The sequence below is a fragment of the Mus caroli genome, unplaced genomic scaffold (genome assembly GCF_978045245.1).
Source record: "Mus caroli unplaced genomic scaffold, Mus_caroli_1 scaffold_11, whole genome shotgun sequence".
Classification (NCBI taxonomy): domain Eukaryota; kingdom Metazoa; phylum Chordata; class Mammalia; order Rodentia; family Muridae; genus Mus; species Mus caroli.
In genome coordinates, this window is record NW_028227266.1 from 46,938,417 (window position 1) to 46,962,921 (window position 24,505).

At 43.8% G+C, this 24,505-nt stretch overlaps 1 protein-coding gene across 2 annotated transcripts; it reads left to right on the plus strand.

The window, feature by feature from the left end:
- The first annotated feature begins 660 nt into the window (after positions 1–660).
- Zw10 (zw10 kinetochore protein) lies at positions 661–24,120 on the plus strand. 2 transcript variants are annotated; one of them, XM_085844618.1, is made up of 16 exons: positions 661–853; positions 2,676–2,810; positions 5,137–5,238; positions 5,415–5,492; positions 5,642–5,801; positions 6,782–6,934; positions 8,948–9,139; positions 11,641–11,804; positions 13,818–14,000; positions 14,700–14,938; positions 16,463–16,534; positions 18,200–18,369; positions 19,018–19,148; positions 19,907–20,038; positions 22,461–22,663; positions 23,456–24,120. In XM_085844618.1, the coding sequence occupies exons 1-16, from the start codon at positions 749–751 to the stop codon at positions 23,574–23,576; spliced, it is 2,340 nt and encodes a 779-aa protein (XP_085700744.1). In that variant the 5' UTR covers positions 661–748; the 3' UTR covers positions 23,577–24,120. The 2 variants fall into 2 exon arrangements, with proteins under 2 accessions (XP_085700744.1, XP_085700745.1); XM_085844619.1 differs by lacking the exons at positions 661–853; positions 2,676–2,810; positions 5,137–5,238; positions 5,415–5,492 and having other exon boundaries at positions 5,751–5,817; positions 23,456–24,115.
- Positions 24,121–24,505: the final 385 nt, after the last annotated feature.

Sequence of the window (24,505 nt, forward strand, 5' to 3'; positions counted from 1 at the left end):
TGGCTCCTGCCATCTGTAAGTCCAGTTTCAGGGACTGGACTTACTTGCCTGCTTCTGACTTCCATGGATACAGCCAAAACATTCATATGTATTTTAGAAAGAAGGTTTTATAAAAGAATGCCTGTAGCACTTACAGGACTGTTACACTAAGTATAAATTTGTACCGTATCCATGTATCAATGTATTTAATGAGGCACTATTAACAAACAATATTAAAAAGGTGCAATTGTGGGGATCCTTTCACTTATGTCACTCTCTCGCACTATTCCAGAGGGCAAAATTCGGGTAGACTTAGTCAGTTGCTGCGCCCAATGAATGAATAACAAAAAAGATCGAGATGATTCTGTAAGTATCGAGCTAGATAATCTCACAGGAAAAAGTTACTGAGTATAGGGAGGGCCACAAAGGATTATTACCTGAAACATACCGCAGTTTCTAGTGAAACCTACCCAACCCAACCCAAAATACAAGAAAAAAACTGGCGGGAACAGACTGGCGTTTGAAAACCAGTAGGGAGCAGATCACGCCTGCGCACTTTGGTGCCTCCTAGACGCCGCTGAAACAGCGGACGCCTGATGGCGCGAGGCCTCCTGGGAACTGTAGTGTGACCCTCGCCTGTGCGCGAGCGCCGGGCCCCGTAGAACTCAGTTTCCCGGCAGGCCGTGCGGTGAGGCCGCTGGCGGGACCCGAGCTGCGGCGCTGGCAGCTGGGGTGACCTATCCTGTTTGTGTGGGTACGCTTCGTGGCGATGGCCTCTTTCGTGACAGAAGTCTTGGCCCACTCGGGGAGCCTGGAGAAGGAGGATCTGGGCACCAGGATCAGCCGCCTGACCCGGCGGGTGGAGGAGATCAAGGTGAGGGCGGGCCACAGGCTGCTGCCTCTGGGGAGAGCCGGGTGCGGAGCCTCCTGAGTTGGAGGCTCAGAAGTGTTGGGGGGCTGTTTGGAGCGCGGCCGCAGAGCGGTTGGAGACCAGGGCCTGGGACTTTGAGGAGGAAGGGCCGTGGCTGTTTAGTGGTGGGGAGTGGGGCCAAGTTGGGCAAAAGTGAGCCCAACTGAAGAAAGACTGAAGAAACCTGCGGAGCCGGAGGTAGGACTGGAAGCCCGGATGTCCACATAGGACAGGACAGCCACCCTATCTATCATCTCTACCCACTCCTTCATTTATAGATGGATGTAATAATTCTAGGACAGTCGCGTCGTTCTCCTCGGATTTTCTTTTAACTGGTTGAATATGTTTATAAAAGTATTACTTCACGCACGGAACTTGAGGCATGCTGAGGGCTGGTGAGGCTGGTACCGGCATGGATATGCAGCTCACAGCCATAGTTTCACTTCGTATTAGTGTTACCTGGCAAGCCACGTCTTCAGTGGCTTTCTTTGAAAATGACGTGTACCTCACTAAGTCTGGACTTGGTAGGCACTACCTAACAGCTCTTTTTCTTACTTTCTTCTTTTTTTCTTTCTTTTTTTTATAGACAGGGTTTCTCCGTGTAATAGCCCTCGCCCTGGACTCAAGCTTTGTAGAGCTGGCTGGTGTCGAACTCACAGAAATTCGGCTGCCTCTGCCTCCCGAGTGCTGAAATGGACCAAGGTCTCCATCACCCCACCCGCTCCTAACAACTTTTGATGTTAGAGTTCTTAATTTTATGTATTCATGCCACTGGCATTTCTGTAGTGTGGCTTACGGTTTTTTGTTTTTTAATGATCTAGGACAAGAACATTGCACTAGTATTTGTTTCATACATAAGCTTGAATCTTCAGTCAACTGAGAACTACTTTCTGTGCCTCAAGCAGGCATAGTCCTTGCACCTCCAGCTTTTTACCACTTTAAATGTATTCCTACACACACACACACACACACACACACACACTCACCCCTCTTCCATCTCAGTTGTAGCCTCCTGCATAAAACAAATGCCTGACTTTTCTCCTGAGTCTTCTCTTTTGTACTGGGATGCTTTGTTAACTGCTGAAGTATTACACTTCAGCTCCGTTTTTTGGTCAGTTTGGAGAATAGTATCTTTCCTACATAAAAGGAATTAGTTTATGGGTAAGCATAATTTATATCGTGCAGCGTGTTCAAGAAGATATTAAGTTGCTTTGAATTAAGTGAGATAACAAGACTCAATCCTTTATAAAAAATTTTATTTTATTCATGTGTGTATGTCTGTGGGCGCATGTGTGTGCTAGTGTGGGTGTGGAGGTCAGAGGACAGCTTGTGGGAGTCAGTTCTTTGGTTCTACAGTGTGGGTCCCAGGAATTGAACTTCGGTCATCATGCTTGGTGGCAAGCACCTTTACCATCGGAGACATCTCCCTAGCCCTCTTATCATTTGAGAAGTTTTAAAATGAAAATTTTGTAACCTGGAAGATGGAAATTAGTAAATTAAGCTATACAGATTATGTATTTCTATGTGTAATTAGGTAGATGATTAAAGTTTACTGTGAAATGTTGGACTCCATCTTTCTCATTTCCGGAGTCTGTTCTGTACAGATCTTGCCCATCCTTGGGGGTTGGGAATTGTCTTCCTACATATGACAGATGAATGGAATGTTTGTAAAGGAAACCCATGGCTGTGGGTAACTTGATAAAGTTCTAACATTGGAATAGGCTGTGTATTTTAACGAAGTTCCTGATTCATTTCATCGTCATGCACTTCCTGTCTTGTATTATAGGGTGAGGTGTGCAATATGATCAGCAAGAAGTACAGTGAGTTCCTGCCTACCATGCAGAGTGCGCAGGCCCTAGTTACCCAGGTGGACACTCTATCTAATGACATTGACCAGCTGAAATCCAGGATAGAGACTGAGGTAAGCAGAGATTGTTGTATGTATCGGGTAAATTTAGGTTTCTTAGGGGAGGCGTCACATTAATAACCTCTTGGTTTCCAAAGCTATCCTGCGAAACATTTCAGGATCCTTTCCTTGAGGTTGAACTAAATGATGGTAGGGTGACTTCAGTTCTAAATTAGAAATATTTCTCACACTCAGTCACATCACTTACTAACTCTTCTCTTAGTGAAGATAATAATGTCTTACGTTTAGATGGATTATTTTTTTAAGATTTATTTATTTTATGTATGTGAGTACACTGTAGCTGTCTTCAGACACACCAGAAGAGGACATCGGATCCCATTACAGATGGTTGTGAGCCACCATGTGGTTGCTGGGTCTTGAACTCAGGACCTTTGGAAGAGTGATAAGTGCTCTTAACTGCTGAGCCATCTCTCCAGGCTGAATGGAATTTTTTTAATTAAAGAAAGTCTCAGGACTTCAGTACTTTCATATGAAAATGCTTAGAATTTGGTCTTTCATCTCTTTCTAGTTAAAATGCTTCTTCCCTCCCCACATCCCCCCCACAAGGGTCTTTCTGTGCAACTTGGTTGCCCTGGAGTTCACCTTGTAGCCCATGCTGGCCTTGCGTTTGCCATGCTCCAGCTTCCTCATCCCCAGAAGCTAAAATTAGAGACTGGAGGCTTGTGTCACTCGGTGCAACCACCCTTTCATCTTTTAATAGCATTCTCTTAGATCTGCAGTTGGCCACAGACGTTTAAGTGTCAGAACAGTCTCTCTTGAATTCGGCTGTTTATGAAGTGGCTTGTGTTATTCACCACGGCTCTTCTGCTAAGCATGAACTTGCAGAGGACTCTCGCTCTCCCTGTCCTGCCATGCTCTGTGGCCTAGTGCTTTACATCTATGAGATGGAGACGTGGTATGCTTTAGGAGCCAAGGATAACTGAGGCTCGTCTGGTCAGTGAAACACATCTAGACCCTTGGCTCTTGATATTTCAGGCTGAGTGATTCTGTCCTATACCCTGTAGCTGCTCTTCTCCCTGGCTGTTATTCACTAGATGCCAGCCCTCTTTCAGTGTGGCAATCAAAAACTGTCTCCAGACATGGCCAGGTATTTTAGAGAAGTAAGGGAAATCACTAGAGAATGGGACCATGGGACCAGGAGAGGGAGGAGGAAGGAGAGTAGGAGTGTGTTAGCTTGGTATTGGCGAGAGAGATAGGCTTTGGATGGAGCAGAGAAACTGCAGTGTTTTGACGAGGACGGTTTTGATGGACGGGGGGAACTAAAACCTTCCTAGCAGTAAGATGTGGATTGACTGGGGTCAGGAGTTAAGACAGTGTTTGTGTCACTGTTAGAAAAAGCTTATTTGTGGGAAGGAGGAGGGAAGTCAGGTGCTTGCTCAAGTGGAGGGACTGTTTGCCAAGGTGGGAAAAATTCAACATATTTGAATCCGGTGTGAGGCACCTTCCATGCCTGGGTGTCTAGTTCCTTACTTCATGAATGAATGAAGAATGAGATACGGGGAGTGTAAAACACAGAAGGGAGAAAACGAATGATGCGTGGGCCTTGGGAGAGTGGCGTGAGAAGTGAGGTTTCCTTCAACATTAAAATTAGAATCACAAGCCGGGCGTGGTGGCGCACGCCTTTAATCCCAGCACTCTGGAGGCAGAGGCAGGCGGATTTCTGAGTTCGAGGCCAGCCTGGTCTACAAAGTGAGTTCCAGGACAGCCAGGGCTACACAGAGAAACCCTGTCTCGAAAACCAAAAAAAAAAAAAAAAAAAAAAATTAGAATCACAATCACTCGCTGCTGTGGATGTCTCTCTAGTAATCCAAGTGACGAGCTCTACTTAAAAGACAGCTGCTTGTGTTAAGGGGAGGTGATGAGGCAGAGGCAGGCACATCTCCTCCAGTTTGAGATCAACCTGGTCTGTGTAGTGAGTGCCAGGCTAGCCAGGTCTGGATTGTCTCAAACAGAAAAAAGAAGAGAAGGTGACTTGACAGTTGGTGTTGATGAGATTGTCTCTTTGTTTTGTGTGTCAGATTCTTGCCACTAAAACTCAGGTCATCTGGCTTGAACTTGGTGGGTGAATGGGTGAAAGAGCCTTACCCATTGAGCATCTATCTCATTGACCTGAGAATGGCATTCTTGTATAGGGTAAGACTTTGAACCAGGGCCCAGCCTCTCCTAGTCATCTTCTGTGCTTTTATTTCTGTCAGAACTGTGTTTAAATTTCAACATACATTCCACTGGGGAACTAAGGCTTAGTGATAGGCCATCCATGTTTTTATTCCTTTGATGTGGTAATGCCTGAAAGTCCTTACCCTTTTGTTGTATAAATTAGGTCTGTCGGGATCTTCACATATCAACTGTTGAATTTACAAACTTGAAGCAGCAGCTGGAAAGAGACTCTGTAGTCCTAACTCTGCTCAAACAACTCCAAGAGGTAATGGAGCCCAGCTGGCGTCGCTGTGTTAAGGTGGTGGTGAGGGGGAGGAGGTTGTCTCTCTTCTAATTGTTCTGACGCTCCCTGACAGAACGGTGTTTTCACAGTTCACAAGCTGATGGTTAAAACAGACATAGACGTCTGGATGCCTGCTAACCGAAACGTTTCCTTTTCAGTTTTCCTCTGCTATTGAAGAGTATAATAGTGCGTTGGCAGAGAAGAAGTACATCCCTGCTGCTCGGCACCTGGAGGAGGTATGCACGCTCTGATGTCTGAGCACCTAGTGCTGTCCTGACTTCTCTTATGTTTGTGTCCCTTTTGCCCACTGTCATCCAACAGGTGGGTTCTAATGTTTTTGTGAATCTAGAGGAGATGTTTAACAGTGATTTCATTTTACTACCAGGCTCAGGAGTGCTTGAAGCTATTAAAATCCAGAAAATGCTTTGACTTAAAAATGCTGAAGTCTCTCAGCATGGAGCTCACCGTGCAGAAGCAGAACATACTCTACCACCTGGGCGAAGATTGGCAGAAGCTGGTTGTATGGAAGTTTCCGCCGTCAAAAGGTGCTGCTGACCTCAGGTGGACTGCTTTGCTTAATCTGCCTGAGCCACAGGGACCTCTGACTACATCCTAAATGTTTAGTACTAAAAAACAAGGATGTTTCACTTAGTAATATATTAATCTATTCATTTTTTAGTATTTCATTTACCTGCTTCAGATCTCTCTTCTCAAGGGAACGTTTTTCATCTTTCTGATTAGTATATATTGTGCATAACAAAAGCATATATTGTGTGTAGTAATAGATTTCATGATGATATTTTGCAGAATAGATAATAGATTTTGGTCACATTTAACCCCATTCCCTTCTCCTTCTCCTCTCACTGTTGCGAGTGAGCTCACTTTGGTAATGATTTGTCTTCGAATGAAACCTAGGAAGAGGTTTGTGAAGGACATTCATTTTCCTGTGTTGGATTTTGAAATTTAGTTCAGAGTAAACGCCATCCTGCTCTGTTTCCTGTATCCATTTTGCCTCGACTTCCGTGTATTACATATGATATATCACTTGGTATTTTGAAAGAAATGATACAGAAAGTTTTAGGTGTGAAGCTGTCAGGAGTGTTGAAGTATTTCTTCTTCTTCTTTTTTTTTTTTTTTTTTTTTTTTTTTTGGTTTTTCGAGTCAGGGTTTCTCTGTGTAGCCCTGGCTGTCCTGGAACTCACTCTGTAGACCAGGCTGGCCTCGATCTCAGAAATCCGCCTGCCTCTGCCTCCCAAATGCTGGGATTAAAGGCGTGCACCACCACTGCCCGGCTAGATACCATTTCATTTCTTACTGGCATATCTTTTTTTGCACTTTGGACATACCAAAAACAAAAAGAGCATTTTCTGTTTGGAAGCAGTACACAGGGCATGAATACCACAGTTAGCCACATTTTAAGCGTATTGTAATGAAGCTGTTCTTAGGAACCTCAGGAGAGGAAATGCTGAGAGGAGATGATCACATTACATTGCTAAGACAGCTGATATTTTCCTCCTTTCCTTAGATACCAGCAGCTTAGAGTCTTGTCTACAAACAGAGCTTCATTTATGCACTGAGCAGCCGGAGAAAGAGGAGATGACTCCTTTGCCGTCCATCAGTTCTGTCCTCTTGGCCTTCTCCATTCTTGGAGAATTACCCACCAAGCTGAAGTCATTTGGTAAATGATTTGTTTCGTTCACTTTAACTTTCAGAAGGCCTGGTGTTACAGGGGTGACTGAAGAGTTGATAAACTTCGGAGGGGACTATTAGTGGCAGTGTTTGGCTTAATAATCCATCAAAGAGAATGGTCACAACTCTTTTTTTTTTTTTTTTTAGTAATGCATGGGCCCTTTTTAAAAACTATTTCTCGGAGCCGGCCGTGGTGGCGCACGCCTTTAATCCCAGTACTCGGGAGGCAGAGGCAGGCGGATTTCTGAGTTCGAGGCCAGCCTGGTCTACAAAGTGAGTTCCAGGACAGCCAGGGCTACACAGAGAAACCCTGTCTCGAAAAACAAAACCAAACAAAACCAAACAAAACTATTTCTTGGGCTGGAGAGATGGCTCAGCGGCTGAGTACTGACTTCTCTTTTAGAAGTTTTGAGTTCAATTCCTAGCAACTATGTGATGACTCACAACCATCTGTAATGGGATCTGATGTCCTCTTCTGGTGTGTCTGAAGACAGTGACAGTGTGCTCATATACATAAAATAAATAAATATTTAAAGAAAAAAAAACCTAAGTAGTTCTTAGTTTTTAACAGCTGTTGGTTTTGAATAACTTAAAAGTTTCTAGGTAGGAAAGACACTCTGGGAAAACCTGTAGTATGTAATTTCGTGGGTATATTTTGAGATTTTATTTTGTATTTTTTTATTCTTTTAAAATATTTCATGTTATGTGTGTATACTGTCACTGTCTTCAGACACACCAGAAGAAGGCATCGGATGACCATTACAGATGGTTGTGAGCCACCATGTGGCTGCTGGGAATTGAACTCAGGACCTCTGGATCTCTCCAGCCCAGATAGATTTTGTTTTTTTTTTTTTTAAATATTCTTTTTTTTTTTTTTTTTTTTAAAGATTTATTTATTTATTATACATAAGCACACTGTAGCTGTCTTCAGACACTCCAGAAGAGGGCGCCAGATCTCATTACGGATGGTTGTGAGCCACCATGTGGTTGCTGGGATTTGAACTCTGGACCTTTGGAAGAGCAGTCGGGTGCTCTTACCCACTGAGCCATCTCACCAGCCCCTTGTTTTTTTTTAAATTTACTCATTTTTATGTATATGGCTCATTTGCCTACTTATATATATATATGGGTGCCCTATGTATGTTTGCTACCCATGGAAGATGTTAGATCCCTTGAAACTGGATTTATAGACAATTTCGAGTTGTCATGTGGATGCTAAGAACTGAACCCAAGTCCTTTGTAAGAGTAGCCAGTGCTCTTACCTTGAGCCATCTCTTTTTTTTTTTTAATTTTTCGAGAGAGGGTTTTCTATGTTCCCCTGGCTGTCTTGGAACTCACTCTAGACCAGGCTGGCTTCGAACATAGAAATTCGCCTGTCTCTGCCTCCCAAGTGCTGGGATTAAAGGCGTGCGCCATCACGCCCAGCTTTGAGCCATCTCTTTATTCCTCATGATATATATTTTTGGCACATTTACTCCTTAGAGGTTTTCTTGTACTGATGATTTTTAAACAATTTTTATTTTTAGATTTATTTTATTTTTATACATATGGGGTTTTGATTGTGTGAATGTCTGCGTCAAGGGTACATTGGAAAAGAAGGCATCAGATCCTGTGGAACTGGAATTAGAAATGTTTGTGAACCACATGTGGATGTTAAGAATCGAACCTGGGTAGTATGCAGTAACAAGAAATTCTCTTAACCTCTGAGCCATCTCTTTAGCCCCTAATATCTGTTTATTTGTTTTTTTGTTTAAAACACGATTTCTCTGGCTGTCCTAGAATTATTTTGTAGACCAGGCTGGCCTCAGACTCCCAGAGATTCACCTGCCTCTGCCTCCCAAGTGCTGGGATTAAAGGCAGCCCCCAAGTTTTAAATTTCAATGTTTTTATGTTTTTGAGTCAATGTCTTACTCTTTTTCCTTTCTTTACTTTTGGGGATTTCGTATGTGAGTAGTGTGTTTCTAGTGGGTGTTGATGATTGTCCCCATGGCCGTGATTTCAGGTCAGATGTTGCTGAAGTATATCCTTAAGCCTCTGGTGACTTGCCCGTCGCTCCATGCTGTGATTGAAAGGCAGCCGAGTTCGGTTAACATTTGTTTCGAGTCTCTGACTACGGACTTGGAACACCCATCACCACCTGAAGCTTTTGCAAAGATCCGATTGGTCCTGGAAGTGCTCCAGAAACAGCTTCTAGGTGTGTACACCAAGACAGCCGTTTACAATTAGGAAATGTGCATGCTGCGTTTACATGTGTTATTCTTAGAGCAAAAGTGCTGAAACCTGGGGTAAGTCACGCCCTAGGAACACAGTAGACCCTGTCTTCTTGCCTAATTTATAGTTTTTCTCTTTGCCATCTTGGGTCATTAGTGACATCTCAGAGCCTGTATTTTAATGGTATTTTAGCTAGAGTCTAGGATGTACATCTCTTATTGGACATCTGATAACATATTTTGGGACACGTGCCTTAATAGTAAGAGAAATGAGCCAGGTCTGTTGTGTATGTTTCCATAGAAGAATCCCCATTACCCTGATGCAAACAAATGAGGAGGGATATCAGGAAGAAACCACATCAGCACTCGGCCCATTGGTAATTTTGACGTACTTGCATTAGAAATTGCCTGATTTGCTTTGAATCAGATATCCCTTCCCCCACCTTCCCCTTACAGAAGTTTCTTCTGAGCCAGATGGTGGTGATGCACAGCTTTAGTCCCAGCACTCGGGAGGCAGAAGCAGGTGAATCTCTGAGTTCAAGGCCAGCCTGGTCTACAGAGTGAGTTCCAGGACAGCCAGGCTACACAGAGAAACCCTGACTTGAAAAAAAAACAACAAAAGAAGTTTCTTCTGGTTTTTAAAAACAGTACTGCTATTTCTAGTCTGTTTGATTTATGTTGTCCTTGCTTTCCTCAGTAGTCTTGGGGGATGTTCCATCCAGCATTCTTCTGAGGAAAGGTTTTTTAACACTTTAAAAACATTGCTATTCATGGGCCTTCCTAACAATCACAAATTACTGATTTTTTTGATTAGTGATTTAGATACAAAGCAAGGAATTCTTAGTGTAGCTTTGATAGGAGCACAACTCCTTAAACCATCACCCCTGCCTTAGCCTCCTAAGGCTGGGTCACAGCTGTGTTCTTCCATGTCCATCTCCTGATGGTTGGGAAGAAATACAATTTTGTTATTTTGTTTTGGTTTTCTTTGAGACAAGTGTCTCATTATCTGGCCTAGAACTTACTCTGATCCTGGACTAGGCCAGTGGTCTCCCTGCCTTATATTGTCAGTTGCTGGTTGGCTTCAGCTAAAGAGTTTTATGGGGATACAAGTTCTTAGCAAGTGACAGGTGACAGCCACCCTCCCATCCTTTTAAAATGAGATCAGTGAGAAATACTGTGGTTGTTTATTCTTGTACTGTCAGCAGACAGTAGGCTGAGGCAGGAGGATCACAGTGACTTCCAGACTAGCCTGGACTGCAGAGTAAGATCCTGTCTCATTCTGTATTACACAATCCACATGCTCATTTTCTATTATTTGAATGTTTATTAGCAAGTATTCCCTTATTTCAGTGAAAATATGACGATTTCAGTAGACTTTCTGAAACCCTGTAACTCATGAGCAAAGAGCCCATTTTTGTTGTCGTTGTAAATGAGGGGTAATTTATGGTGTTGGTATAAGAGTTTAAAGAAAGCATCAGCATCTTGGCTTTCCCCTTATTTCTTTTCACATTTATTTGGTTATTGGTTTTCTTCGAGACAGGGTTTCTCTGTGTAGCTCTGGCTGGCCTGGAACTCACTCTTAAACCAGGCTGGCCTCGAGCTCAGAGTGCCTCCTGTCTCTGCCTCCTGAGTGCTGGGATCAAAGGTGTGCGCCACCATTGCCTGGCTGTATATTTACTTGTTGAGTGTGAATGTTGGAGGACAACTTGGGGGTCAGTTCTCCTACCATGTACCTGTTCTGGGAATTGATGGTAGGCCATTAAGCTTGAGTGGTAAGCAGCTTTACCCACCGAGCCGTTCAGTTGCCCTTTAACTGTTACTTACATGATAAATATGCTATTCTAAATCTAATGGTCCCAAGGTACTTTGAAAAACACTAACCATGAAATAAACTATAAAGGAGGCACTAAGACACTGCTTGGCAGACTAGGCAGTGTGATTTCATGTAACTTACTGATACTTTGCTTAGGATAAATTCCCAAATCATATACAGAGATGGAAAAGTACAGTGTTCTTTCTTTTGTTTTTGCTTTTTTTTATTATTAAAGAGAGAAGTAAGGTTTTGTAAGGCTTTATTAAAAACTAGTTTTAACTTGGAATGTATACTTTCTGAGTATTTGCTCCATAATCAGAGTAATGGCGTATGGTTAGATGATTGCAATGTAGTGCGTATGGTGTGTATTGCCGTAGAGGGCAGGAGTGCTGTGGTGAGCAGGGTCCATCTGAGCAGAGACTAAAGCAGCTCTAACTTTACTCTGTGCATTGTCGTGTACAGCCTGTCAAGGCACCTATGGCGGTGTCTGTGCTGCTTCTCTTGCCCACCACCCTTTCATTTTAATTTACATACAGTTTTATTTTCTCTGTTTTACCCTGGCCATCCGGAAACCTGTTCTGGCTACCATTTTAAAACTGAGTCATTTTAGAAAACTAGGGATTACGAATTTGTCAGGACTCTTATGTCTAAAACTTTTTCCTTTGAATTCAGATTTGCCTCTTGATGCTGACCTAGAAATTGGAAAAGTCCCTGGGATCGTGTTGGCGGAGATGCTTGGTGAGGGGATCTGGGAGGACCTTTCTGAGTGCCTCATCAGAAACTGCCTGGTTTACTCTATTCCCACAAACAGCAGCAAGCTCCAGGAATACGAAGAGGTAAAGGGTGGAGAGATAATACGCTTTCAGTCAGGAAGTTCTATGCTCTGTTGGTTGTTTTATTTATTGATTGATTGATTGGTTGATCTTTTGTTCTTAAGTTATACCCTTAAGAAAACTGTTACTATTAAAAGTCAGGTAGTGGTGTCACACACCTTTAATTCCAGCACCTGAGAGGCAGAGGTAGGTGGATCCCTATAAGTTCGAGGCTAGTCTGGTCTACTGAGTGAGTTCCAGAACAGCCAGGGCTACTCAGAGAAACCCTATCTGGAAAAACCAAAACCAAAAATTATTAATGAGTGAAAATAACAAATAACTTCATTTCTCTTCTGGCTTCCTGCCTCTTTGATTAAGAAAGTCTGCTTTTCTATGCCTTTTTTTAAAATTTGATAATTTTATCAGCTGTAATAGCTATTTTGTGGGACCCCCTTTTTAGTGCTTGCTGGAATGCTAAAGTAAGGGTGTTTATAAGATCTTGACACCATTATTAGAGTCTTCAAATTCTATTGAAGATTCTCTTCTGAATGAATCTAGGGTTGGAAGGATGTATAATTAAAATTTATTTTTAATTTTAATTCTTTAAAAGATGTACAAGAGTGTTTTGCCTGAGTGTATGTATGTATGTGCATCATGTGCCTGGTGCCTGTGGAAATTAGAAGAGGACATCAGATTCTCTGAAACTGGAGTTACAGATGGTTGGGCGCTACCACATGAGTGCTGCCAATTAAACCCCAGCTTTCCACACAAGCAGCCAGTGCTCCTAACTGCTGAGCCACCTCTCCAGCTCTGAGGATGTATATTTTTAAACCAAGTAATTGATGACTTGAATAAGTGGCCATCTTGTGTTGGCTTAGATTTTTCAGAACCTACTTTTATAATGGTTCTTAAATGCTTCAATCTCCCTTCTAGTCCACTGACCAAAGGTAGGGGAAAATGATGGTTAATAAGACAAAAGGAATGTGGACCTGTTTAGAAGTAGTTCTTTGGGCCAATTCCAATCCTCCTTGTTAGGATATCAGCAGTTCAGTCCAAAACACTAAACATGAATCAGTAGCAGAGGCTCAGTCCAGAAGAAACTTCAAGGCTCTGCCTAACTGGCACCAGTCCATCAGCAAGAAGCAGCCAGAATACCAGGAGTTCTTTGGCTCGTTTCTCTCTGCAAAGTCACAACAAGCAAAGATCAGTGATGACCAAGGAGTGTTGCAAGGGGAGCCACTGCAAGAGTGTTGTTCATTGTCTGTGGGGTTCTACTAATATTTTTTCTAACTGTCATGCATCCTCTCAAGTGTCTGCCTCAGAGAATATCCTGTCATGTGACTGCCTCAGCAAAGCATCCTCTTCAGGCAGCTTCCAGAAAAGCATCACATGACACAACTGAGTTCCAAAGAAACCAGGAATCTCCACTTCAGTCTTGGTTCTTATTCTTTTCATTACAGTGGGTTTGAAATTTTCATTTCCGAGCCGGGCGTGGTGGCGCACGCCTTTAATCCCAGCACTCGGGAGGCAGAGGCAGGCGGATTTCTGAGTTCGAGGCCAGCCTGGTCTACAAAGTGAGTTCCAGGACAGCCAGAGCTATAAGGAGAAACCCTGTCTCGAAAAACCAAAAAAAAAAAAAAAAAAAAAAAAAAAAAAAAAGAAATTTTCATTTCCTTATGTATGCACAGTTGATCTGCATGGTCTATAGGCTCAGCCTGACTGTTGATGGACAATACTTGGGGAAAATTTGTTTTTTTTTTCCAGATTTATATGACAGTTCTTCTTGTCATTTTTTGTGAAACTGGAGTTTCAGAGGATGATGGTTACATAGCATTTACAGCCTATTAAGTACTGCAAACTAGGGATGATTTAAGGATATCAAGAGAGGGTGAACAGTATGCTTACTTAGACAGAGGACTGAACATCCATGGATTGTAACTTGTGAGGGGGTATTCTGGAGCTAATTCCCAAAATGTACCAAGGGAATAATTCCTGTGAATAATTCCTTTCTCTTTTTCTTATGTTTGTCTTTGTCAGATTATACAGTCCACAGAAGAATTTGAAAAGTTCCTAAAGGAGATGAGGTTTTTAAAAGGAGATACTACTGACTTGCTGAAATATGCTCGCAATATCAATTCTCACTTTGCTAATAAGAAGTGCCAGGATGTGATTGTGGCGGCTAGAAATCTAATGACCTCTGAGATTCACAACACTGTTAAGGTGCTTGGGGTTGACTGCGTCTTGTATGGGAAGCAGCTTCGTTCTGAGACATGTATCATGAAGTAGGGAAGAGGGGCAGTTGCCAAGCTCTCGGAGACGAATGGTCCTCTTCAAGTGCTCCTGTTGTCTCCCTTTTCTTTGAGTACGAATGCCTTTAATCCCAGCATTCGGGAGGCAGAGGCAGGTGGATTTCTGAGTTCGAGGCCAGCCTGGTCTACAAAGTGAGTTCCAGGACAGCCAGGGCTACAGAGAAACTCTGTCTTGAAAAACCAAAAAAAAAAAAAAAAAAAAAAGAATCTCGTGGGGCTGGAGTGATGACTCAGAAGTTAAGAGCACTGGCTGATCTTCCGGTGGTCCTGAGTTTAATTCCCAGCAACCACATGGTAGCTCATGACCATCAATAATGAGATCTGGTGCCTTCTTCTGCCATGGAGGCATACATGCAGGCAGAACATTGTATATATACATAAATAAATCTTAAAAAAAAAAAAAGAAACCCACAGTACACATGATTGTTTCTTTCTTCCTTGCTATCAGTCAAGACCAGTCAGTCCTCAGGCCACTTGTGTGAGGATCTTTTAGTCACCTGTAGGGCCATGCCTCCAACACGCAAGCCTTGAGTGTCTTTAGCCTTTGTTGTGTGCTTGAGTTTGCATTTTCCCAGAAACAGTCTTTTCTGTTGCTGTGTTTGAATTTTAGATTGGTCCCAATTGTAAGGAAGCCTTACCAGTCTTACCCAGTCCTGATGCTGATCACAAGCGACAAGTACAGAAGGTCTGCAAAGTGCAGCTCACTGAAGCCGGGAACCTAGAGCCTGAGACTTCACTGGACCCTCAGTCCTTTTCTTTACCCACGTGCCGCATCAGCGAGGCTGTGAAGAAGTTAATGGAGCTCGCTTATCAGACTTTACTTGAGGCAACAACAAGTAGCGACCAATGGTAACACAGATAACTTGATCCCTGTCATTTCCTTACAGTAACACAGGTATAAAAGCAGATGCTAGTTGGGCGTGCTGGTTCATGTTCATAACGCAGCACTTGGAAGGCTGAGGCAGGAGTGTAAAGTTGAAGCCAGCCATGTAGGTTGCTGGGATTTGAACTCAGGACCTCTGGAAGAGCAGCCAGTGCTCTTAACCGCTGAGCCATCTCTCCAACCCCAAGAGTCAGTTTTCTTTGGAGGTAGAACACACTGCAGATTTGCCTTCACCCTTTCAAGATGGCTCCTCCTTATCCACAGTGTGTTCAGGGTACCTCAGGCTCTGTTTCACATCGCATATTGAATCTTTTTGTTTTGAAAGGCTCCTGTGTCTTAGGGAAGCAGCTCCTGTGGAAAAAAATGGCAGGCTACCCAGTTGGTTGTAGAGCTGGTCCTATAAAGGCCGATCAGTGAGTCTGCATGGAGCTGTTGTCAGCCTTAAGAAAAGCCATGGAGTTTAGGCTTGAGTTAGTCATTGTATCCTCGGGTCTTGGGTTATTTCTGTGTGCAGATATTCTGTTTTATGTTGCTCTGGATAGAACACGTTTCCAAATACTGCCGTAGCTACAATTAGGCTATCTAGTATTATAAGTAGAAAGAAAAGTGTTTTTATTATTATCTATATGCATGTATATGTTCTTGATCTTGCTATGGCACATGTGGAGGTCAGGAGACAACTTTGTGGGATCAGTTCTTTCTTCTACCTTTACGTGGGCTCTAGGGATCACACTCAGGTCACCAGGTCTGCAAGAGAGCTGTTGTTTGCTGTTGTTTGTTGTTCACTGACCCTGCAGAAGAGATCTGTTTCTTTATAAGAGATGAGTGTGCTCTTTTGGGAAGATAAACATAGTTGACATTATTTCCTCTACTGTGGTTTTTCTTGTAAGGTTCATTTTGGAGGCTAAGTTTCCCTGCCCCCCTCCTAACACACACACACACACACACACACACACACACACATACACACACACACTTAAATGCATCTTAATAGTGATCTGTAGGTAGTTAAAGCTCAGATTTAAAGGGCAGAGGATTTTGAGGGTTAGATTCTATTCTCAGAAGTGTTGCTTCATCCCTTTGCGTTGGGGAGGAAGGGGAAGGGGAAAGCTGAAGGTCCGCCTGACCCTGAAAGCCCGGGGAGAGCCTCTGTTGATGCCCTTTGCAGAATGCTTCGGGAAATGGATGACATTTGCTTGAGGCTTAACTCTGTCTGTCACTGGAAGGATACTTTGGGTGCTGACAGAGCACAGATGGGGGAGAGGCTTTGGGGTGAATGTTTGTGTTCTGAAGGTTGTTAATGTATCCAGGTTCTAGAAGAGAAGTTCAGTTTAGAGGTACTGGTTGGGTGTGTCTCCACCGAGGTCCACGGTGGTTTCCTGCAGTGACCAAGGTGTGTGTTTTCTGAGCTGTGGTTTTTATCACATGACCTTCACTAATAGACTACCCGCTTCATTCTGTATTTCATTCTGTGTTTATTTTCCTTCCAGTGCTGTCCAGCTCTTCTACTCAGTGAGGAATATCTTCCATTTGTTCCATGATGTGGTGCCAACATACCACAAGTGAGTATCTCTTTTCTGTGTAATTGGACTTTGAAGTTATTAAGTCAGGTTAAAACCAGTAACTTTATATTTTCACCAAAGACAGTGATTAACATTCACAGTTAGTACACCAAATTTAGACCTTTTAAAGGCTGTAGACATTACTGTGAATGTATAGTGATTTTTGTGTGTAGGAAGATAGCATACACTTAGAAGCTCAAAAGAACTGTATCCAGTTTTTAATGTCCAGACATTTTCAGAGCCAATGTGCCTTTCTGGGTTAGGAAATAGAAAGGTCCTCGTCCAGTGATTCCATTGCCGTGAAGAGAAACCGTGACCATGGCAACTCTCATAAAGGACAACATTTAATTGGGACTGGCTTACAGTTTCAGACATTTATTGTCATGGAGAGAAACATGGTGGCATGCAGGGCAGACATGGTGCTGGAGAAGAAATTGAGAGTTTTACATCTTGATCACCAGGAAGCAGAGGAGGCCATGTGCTGCACTGAGTGCATTCTGAGCACAGGAGGGCTCAAAGCCTGCCCTTAAGAAACACACTTCCTTTAAGGCCACACCTCCTCAGACTGCCACTCCCCATGGCCAAGCATTCACACATACACATCTGTGGTGGCCAGACCTACTCAGACCTTCTCTTAGGGTTACATCCTCAACTGGGTAGACACTAATTTGTGTGGAAGAATTGAAGCAGTGAATTCAATTCTGGGTTAAAAAAATTCATCTGCGAGATTTCAAAAAGTAAAAATGCCTGGTTTCATTCTCTCTTTTTTTTTTTTTTTTTTTTTTTGGTTTTTTGAGACAGGGTTTCTCTGTATAGCCCTGGCTGTCCTGGACTCACTCTGTAGACCAGGCTGGCCTAGAACTCAGAAATCCGCCTGCCTCTGCCTCCCGAGTGCTGGGATTAAAGGCGTGCGCCACCACGCCCGGCTCCTGGTTTCATTCTCAAAGGTTGTGGTAGTCTGTTTGGGGAAAATTCTAAATATCTTTACATTTAAAATTTTTCCATGTGATTCTGATCTGTAGTCAACTTCAAAGGACTTATATGCGGTAAAGTTTAAACATCTATATATTCTTAAATCAAATTCTAATCTGATTTCAGTGTTTCATTGTATAAGTGAAATGGGAGTTGAGAGAGGGGAAGGTGAACCTGTGCTGAATTTTAAGGGCAGAATACACAGTTTCCTGTGTTTCCTGTGCCAGAAGTAACACAGCCACAGTTTATTTACTTGGCTTTTCTTTTTGGTTAGTCATTGGGATAGGTTTTTTTTTTTTTTTTTAAACATGTGTGTGTGTGTGTGTGTGTGTGTGTGTGTCCTTGAGGCCAGAAGTTGGATTCCCTAGAGCTGGAATTACAGGTGGGGTGGTTATAGCCACCTGACTTGGATACCGGGGACCAAACTTAGGCCCTGTGCCAAGGACAGCAAGCACTTGTAGTTGCTGAGACCCCCTCCAGCTTCACTAGGGCAGTCTGTTGGCTGAGGCCAGGCTGGTACGGCTCACTGAATGAGAGCAAGAGCTACAGCATGTTTTGTTGTGATCAGCACGTACGAGGTAGACAGTGGGGAAAGCCAAGGCTCCAAGCCACCTTAGAGCACAGATGACTTTCCGGAAAGCTCAACTCAAGTGTACCAGGTGGTTTCCCTTTCTGCCCTTCCTCTTGGCCTAGGGAGAACCTTCGGAAGCTCCCCCAGTTGGCTGCCATTCACCACAACAACTGCATGTATATTGCTCACCACTTGCTGACCCTCGGTCATCAGTTCAGATTGCGGCTCGCCCCCATCCTTTGTGATGGCACGACCACCTTTGTGGACCTTGTACCTGGCTTCAGAAGACTTGGTAACTGATACTTCCCCCTTGGGGAAGTGCGATGTTTATAGCCTAGTGTCGTTGTAGTGTCATATGGAGGTGGTTGGGAGTTAGTGATGTACTAGATGTGTTGGAGTGGGGAGGTCTTCTGACTTGTGTTCTTCTATAAAACGGATGTCATCTTTGTGTAAACATTATTTTTTCATAACATGATTTTGTGGTGTGTTGGCAGGCCGGACTTTAATTGTTGGTATGCATTGGCACCACCAAGTCACTTGTGACAGAAGAGAGCCACATTTGTATGGCAAATTGATATTTATTATGAGAATACCCGGAGAAAAGTTGAGACTCTAAATGTCCACCCAGCTTTTCAGTTGTAGATGTTCTCCATCAATGGTATAGACATTGGCACAGTAAGCTGCTTTTCCAACGAAGTGATTTTTCTTAGCCGTCTCATATCCCCAGCAAACTGCTGGAAAAGGTTTATCTATTACGCTGTCTGTGATAGGATTGGAGGGACTGGCTAAGTGGATTCAGAGTCGTTAGACACAGCAAACACATTTAGTGATGTTTTCAAATGTGGTTGTTCTCATACAGGTCAGCTGACAGTCTTATGCTCCGCTCCCCGACCCTGGTTTTGGTACAGTAGGTTTACACTTCTTTGTCTTCCCTCTGTAGGGACGGAGTGTTTTTTGGCCCAAATGCAGGCACAGAAAGGAGAACTTCTGGAGAGATTATCAAGTGCTAGAAGCTTTGCGAACATGGACGACGAAGAGAATTACTCTGCAGCGAGCAAGGCAGTGAGGCAGGTAGGAGGCTGATGCAGGCACTAAGGTCCAGTCATCAGTTGAGCCCTGTGCTCTCTGTTGGAAAGTCTAGATGCTTGTGCCAACTGTGTGTAAGGCCTTTTTTCTGTTCAACCAAGACAAGTGGAAGCCATCTTTCCATTGACTCAATAATATGATTCGTGAAAAGAATTAAATGTAGGTTTTTTCCTCTACTCCTGTCCTAAGTGAGTCCCCTCCCCCCACCCCATTGGTGTGTATTGGTCGTATATGGACTGGGTTTTAGAAAGACATTTGCATACAAGTATTAGAGAGCATGTAACCCTGCCCCTTTCCTTTTGTTTTGCCCTTCATGTCAAGTGCTAGCTCTTTGTCCCCTTTTGCTCCACTTTCATGCCATGTATACACACATTATATCATGGGTCTGTGTGAAATCTCGGAGCCACAAATGAGCAAAGCTGTGACCTGTGTCCGCTGAGACTGACTGAGTTTGTTTTCAGTGGTCATTTCCAGCTGTGTGTGTTTTCTTGTGAATGGCATGACTTCAGTCTTTGCGGCTGAGCAGTGCTCCATTGTGTTCACGCCACGTTTAGTTTCTCTCTTCTTCACTGCAGTGCTCCCTCCTCAGGAGCAGTTTGCTTTCCTTCTCTCGAGGATAGCACAGAGGCTGAACGTTGAAGAGCCACAGCGTCCCCGTTACCTCACTTCTGTGCCACTTTTTTCTCCCATTTTACTCCTCACACTAAACGATGAGCGTGAATTGCAGCCATCTCCTTCTCCAGGTGCTGCACCAGCTAAGGAGACTTGGGATCGTGTGGCAGGATGTCCTGCCAGTGAACATATACTGCAAGGCCATGGGGACCTTGCTGAACACAGCGATTGCTGAGATGATGAGCAGAATCACTGCTCTAGAGGTAAGAGCTGAGGGACACTTGGAGTGCAAGTCCTGTCCCATCCCAAGACTGACTTTATTTATTTAATTTCATTTGTAATTCATTTTTTACACTCCATATTCCATTCTCCACCCCTCCCCATCTACCCTCCAACTGTCCCACATTCCATACCTCTTCCCCACTCCTCTATCTCCATGTGGATGCCCCCACCTCCGCCCCACCTGACCTCTAAACTCCCTGGGGCCTCCGTCTCTTTAGGGTTAGGTGCATCATCTCTGAATGAACACAGATCTGGAAGTCCTCTACTGTATGTGTGTTGGGGGCCTCATATAAGCTGGTGTATGTTGTCTGTTTGGTGGTCCAGTGTTTGAAAGATCTCGGGGATCCAGATTAATTAAGACTGCTGATCCTCCTACAGGTTCACCCTTCTCCTCAGCTTCTTTCAGCCTTCCCTAATTCAACAACAGGGGTCAGCTGCTTTTGTCAATTGGTTGTGTGCAAATAACCACATCTGACTCTTTCAGCTGTTTGTTGGGTCTTTGGGAGGGCAGACATGCTAGGTTCCTTTTTGTGAGTACTCCATAGCTTTAGTAATAGTGTCAGACCTTGGGACCTCCCCTTGAGCTGGATCCCACTTTGGGCCTGTCACTGTACCTTCTTTTCCTCAGGTGTGACTGTGGGATGGCAACCCCATCCCTCACTTGATGTCCTGTCTTCCTGCTGGATGTGGGCTCTATAAGTTCCCTCTCCCTACTGTTGGGGCATTTCATCAAAAGTCCCTCCCTATGAGTCCTGGGAGTCTTTCACCTCCCAGGTCTCTGGTGCATTTTGGGGGGTCCCCCCAACCTTCTATTTCTTGAGGTTGCCTGTTTATATTCTTTCTGCTGGCCTTCAGGGCTTCAGTCCTTTTCCCTTACCCAGTACCAGGTCAGGTTCCCTCTACCCCCAACTGCCTCCAACCCCGTCCACTTTCCCTCCCAAGTCCCTCCCTCCCTCCCCACTTGTGATTGCTTTCTTCTCTCTCCTAAGTGGGACCAAGGCATCCTCACTTGGGCACTTCAGCTTGTTGAGCCTTTTGAATTCTGTGGACTGTATCTTGTATATTCTGTATGGGTTTTTTTCTTTTTCTTTTTGGCTAATACCTACTTATCAGTGAGTACAGACCATGCATGTCCGATTGGATCTGAGTTACCTCACTCAGGATGATATTTTCTAGTTCTGTCCAATTGCCTGTAAAAGTCAGGATGTCCTCGTTCTTAATAGCTGAGTAGTGTTCCATTGTGTAAATAAATCACATTTTTTGTATCCATTCTTCTGTCATGGGACATCTAGGGTGTTTCCAGTTTCTGGCTATCACAAATAAGGCCGCTATGAACATAATGGAACACGTCCCCCTGTGGTACGGTGGGGCATCTTTTGGGTATATTCCCAAAGTGATATAGCTGGGTCTTCAGGTAGATCTATTTCCAATTTTCTGAGGAGCCTCCAGATTGATTTCCAGAGTGGTTGTACCACTTTGCAATCCCACCCACAGTGGAGGAGTCTCCTCTTCTCCACATCCTCCCCAACATGTGTTGTCACCTGAGGTTTTGATCTTAGCCATTCTGACTGGTGTAAGGTGGGATCTCAGGGTCGTTTGATTTGCATTTCTCTGATCACTAAGGACTTTGAACATTTTTTTTTTTCAGATGTTTATCAGCCATTTGAGATTCCTCAGTTGTGAATTCTTGGTTTAGTTCTATACCCCATTTTTTGATTGGGTTGTTTGGTTTTTTATGTTGCAGCCTTGTTTTAATGGGCACAAATGGTACAAGAGATTGGTCGTTTCGTGTCTTCCTCATGCTGTTGGTTTGGTTGGTTGGTTCCAGGCTTATCTAAATTCTGTTTTGCTGGGAACGTGTTCATCTCTTTTATTCCTAGATAAGAAAGTAGGGTTGTGGGACTTCTTAGTCTAGCATCTAAATTAGGAATGGGACATTGGAAACTGGGCAGTGGTCCCAAGGCATATTACTTAGTATGAAGTCATTTGTTCTGCAGATGAACTAAGTAATTTAATTTAGCAATGTGAACACAGTCTGTGCCGGTGCCACTTTGCCAGCACACTGTGCAGTTGAGTGAACTGTAGGTGATACTATGAGGAAAATTGCCTGCATGTAGCTAGCTGATCCTTCAAAGCATAGGCCAATCAAACCCTTACTTGTAGTAGCACCGTCCTTCATAGGACAATGTGTAGCACCTTGTGTTGGGGACACAAGCTCCTGTGCAGAGCCTATGCTGGCCATTGGCTGACACACAGCTTATATCATTCTAGCATCAGGAGGGGTTCCAGAGAGCTGATGGATCTAGTGACTAGTAAGATGTGCTACATTACTGGGAAAACATCTGCTCTGCCCTGCCCTTTGTCTCAGTTCTATTCTGTTGTGTTCCCTTTGTGCTACACTAGGACATCTCGACTGAAGATGGTGATAGATTGTATTCCCTGTGCAAAACAGTGACGGATGAAGGTCCACAAGTGTTTGCACCTCTGTCTGATGAAAACAAAAACAAGAAATACCAAGAAGAGGTTCCCGTCTATGTGTCCAAATGGATGCCTTTCAAAGAACTCATGATAATGCTACAAGCTAGCTTGCAAGAAATTGGAGATCGGTGCGTATGTGTTTTCTTTTTCTTTTTTTTTTTTTTTTTTTAAGATTTATTTATTTATTATATGTAAGTACACTGTAGCTGTCTTCAGACACTCCAGAAGAGGACGCCAGATCTTGTTACGGATGGTTGTGAGCCACCATGTGGTTGCTGGGATTTGAACTCTGGACCTTTGGAAGAGCAGTCGGGTGCTCTTACCCACTGAGCCATCTCACCAGCCCGCGTATGTGTTTTCTATAGAGGCCCATTTTGTACATGGTCAAGAAAGAGGTCTGGGACCACTGGTGGCAGTTGCCCCTCCCCCCACTGCACGTGTATGTGTGTGTGTGTGTGTGTGTGTGTGTGTGTCTTTCTCTCTCTCTCTCTCTCTCTGTCTCTCTTTCCTTTCTTTCTTTCTAAAGATTTACTTATGTGTATGGGAATTTTGTGTGCATGTATGTCTGTGTACCACATGTGTGTCTGGTGCCCATAGAGACCGAAGAGTATGTCTGATAACCTTGGAACTGGAATTACAGGTGGATGTGAGCTGCCATGTAGGTTAGGTTCTGGGAGTTGAATTCTGGTCCTCTGAAAGAGCAGCTAGTGCTCAGTGCTCTTAACTGGAGCCATCTCTCCCCTGCCTCTACTCTCTCTGGCTGTGCTGGTGCCAGATACAGCCATGAGCAGCAATAGCTAAAGAAGAATGGGCCTCACAGGATTTATTTTATTCCACTTAAGTGTTTGGATCAAGTAAGACAATTTAAGGTATGGCTTCTCCCAGACATAGTAGGAAATAGAACCTGTCTTGTTTTGCAGGTGGGCAGATGGAAAAGGGCCCCTGGCAACTGCATTCCCTTCCAGCGAAGTCAAAGCTTTAATCCGTGCCTTGTTCCAGAACACAGAAAGAAGAGCAGCTGCCCTTGCTAAGATTAAATAGCTCCTCCTTGGAGGAAGCCTCTCCTGACTCTGGGTTCCTCCTTTGGTGTAATTATTTCCTTCAAAACCTCTCGGAATTACTCGTTGGTTTTGGTGAGCCAGTATATCATGGAAGCGTAACTTCACATAAGGATATCCTTGCCTGGACGAAGGTTTTCTGAACTGGACATTACGATGATCAATTTACACAAAGCACTGGTGGGTTCATTGACTGTTGCTGCTGTCCCTTGTCAAGTATGAGTCTGCTCCACAGTGTGATTTGTTCCCAGGCCCTCTTGAGAGTTGTATACATTATAATTTTAGACCCTGGCTTTGGACATTCCAAAGTTAGGGTTCAGAATTTGTAAAATACATTTTTGAGGGGGGTAGGTTGGGTATTAAGGGCACATTACTTGTTCTTACAAGAATTACGGAAACCTCTTACAATATTTCTTTCCAGTAAATAGTGCGTTTCAGAGTTGAGAGTGGGTGTCTTTCATAACATGTGCTAAGGCAAAAGAGATCAAAACCCAGTTTTCTTCTCTTTTCTTTTTTTTTCTTTTCTTTATTTTTTTTTTATAGTTTACATAAAACAATTTACTAACAGAAAATAATTTGAAAAGTCCTGTTCACAGACGGCGACCACAACGACCCCCCTTCCTTTGAGTGCTGTCAGGGGCATGGGGTGACATCCTCAATGCGTCCAATCTTCATCCCAGAGCGAGTGAGATCACTGAGGGCTTGCTAGGCTCCAGGTCCAGGGGTCTTGGTCCTGTTTCCTCCTGTGGCCTGGAGTTTGATGTGCAGGGCGGTGAGCCACCATGTGATTGCTGGGAATTGAACTCAGGACCTCTGGAAGGGCAGCCAGTGCTCTTAACCACTGAGCCATCTCTCCAGTCCCCAGACCGAGTTTTCTTCCATGCTTTTTTCTCTTACTGACATCTGTGTCCC

Excerpts from the sequence above, each read along its gene's own strand:
- Zw10 (XM_085844618.1), top strand. The coding sequence starts at position 749 with ATGGCCTCTTTCGTGACAGAAGTCTTGGCCCACTCGGGGAGCCTGGAG. Across the intron at positions 14,001-14,699 it reads AGATTCACAACACTGTTAAG|ATTGGTCCCAATTGTAAGGA; the intron begins GTGCTTGGGGTT and ends TTTGAATTTTAG. Across the intron at positions 14,939-16,462 it reads ACAACAAGTAGCGACCAATG|TGCTGTCCAGCTCTTCTACT; the intron begins GTAACACAGATA and ends TTTTCCTTCCAG.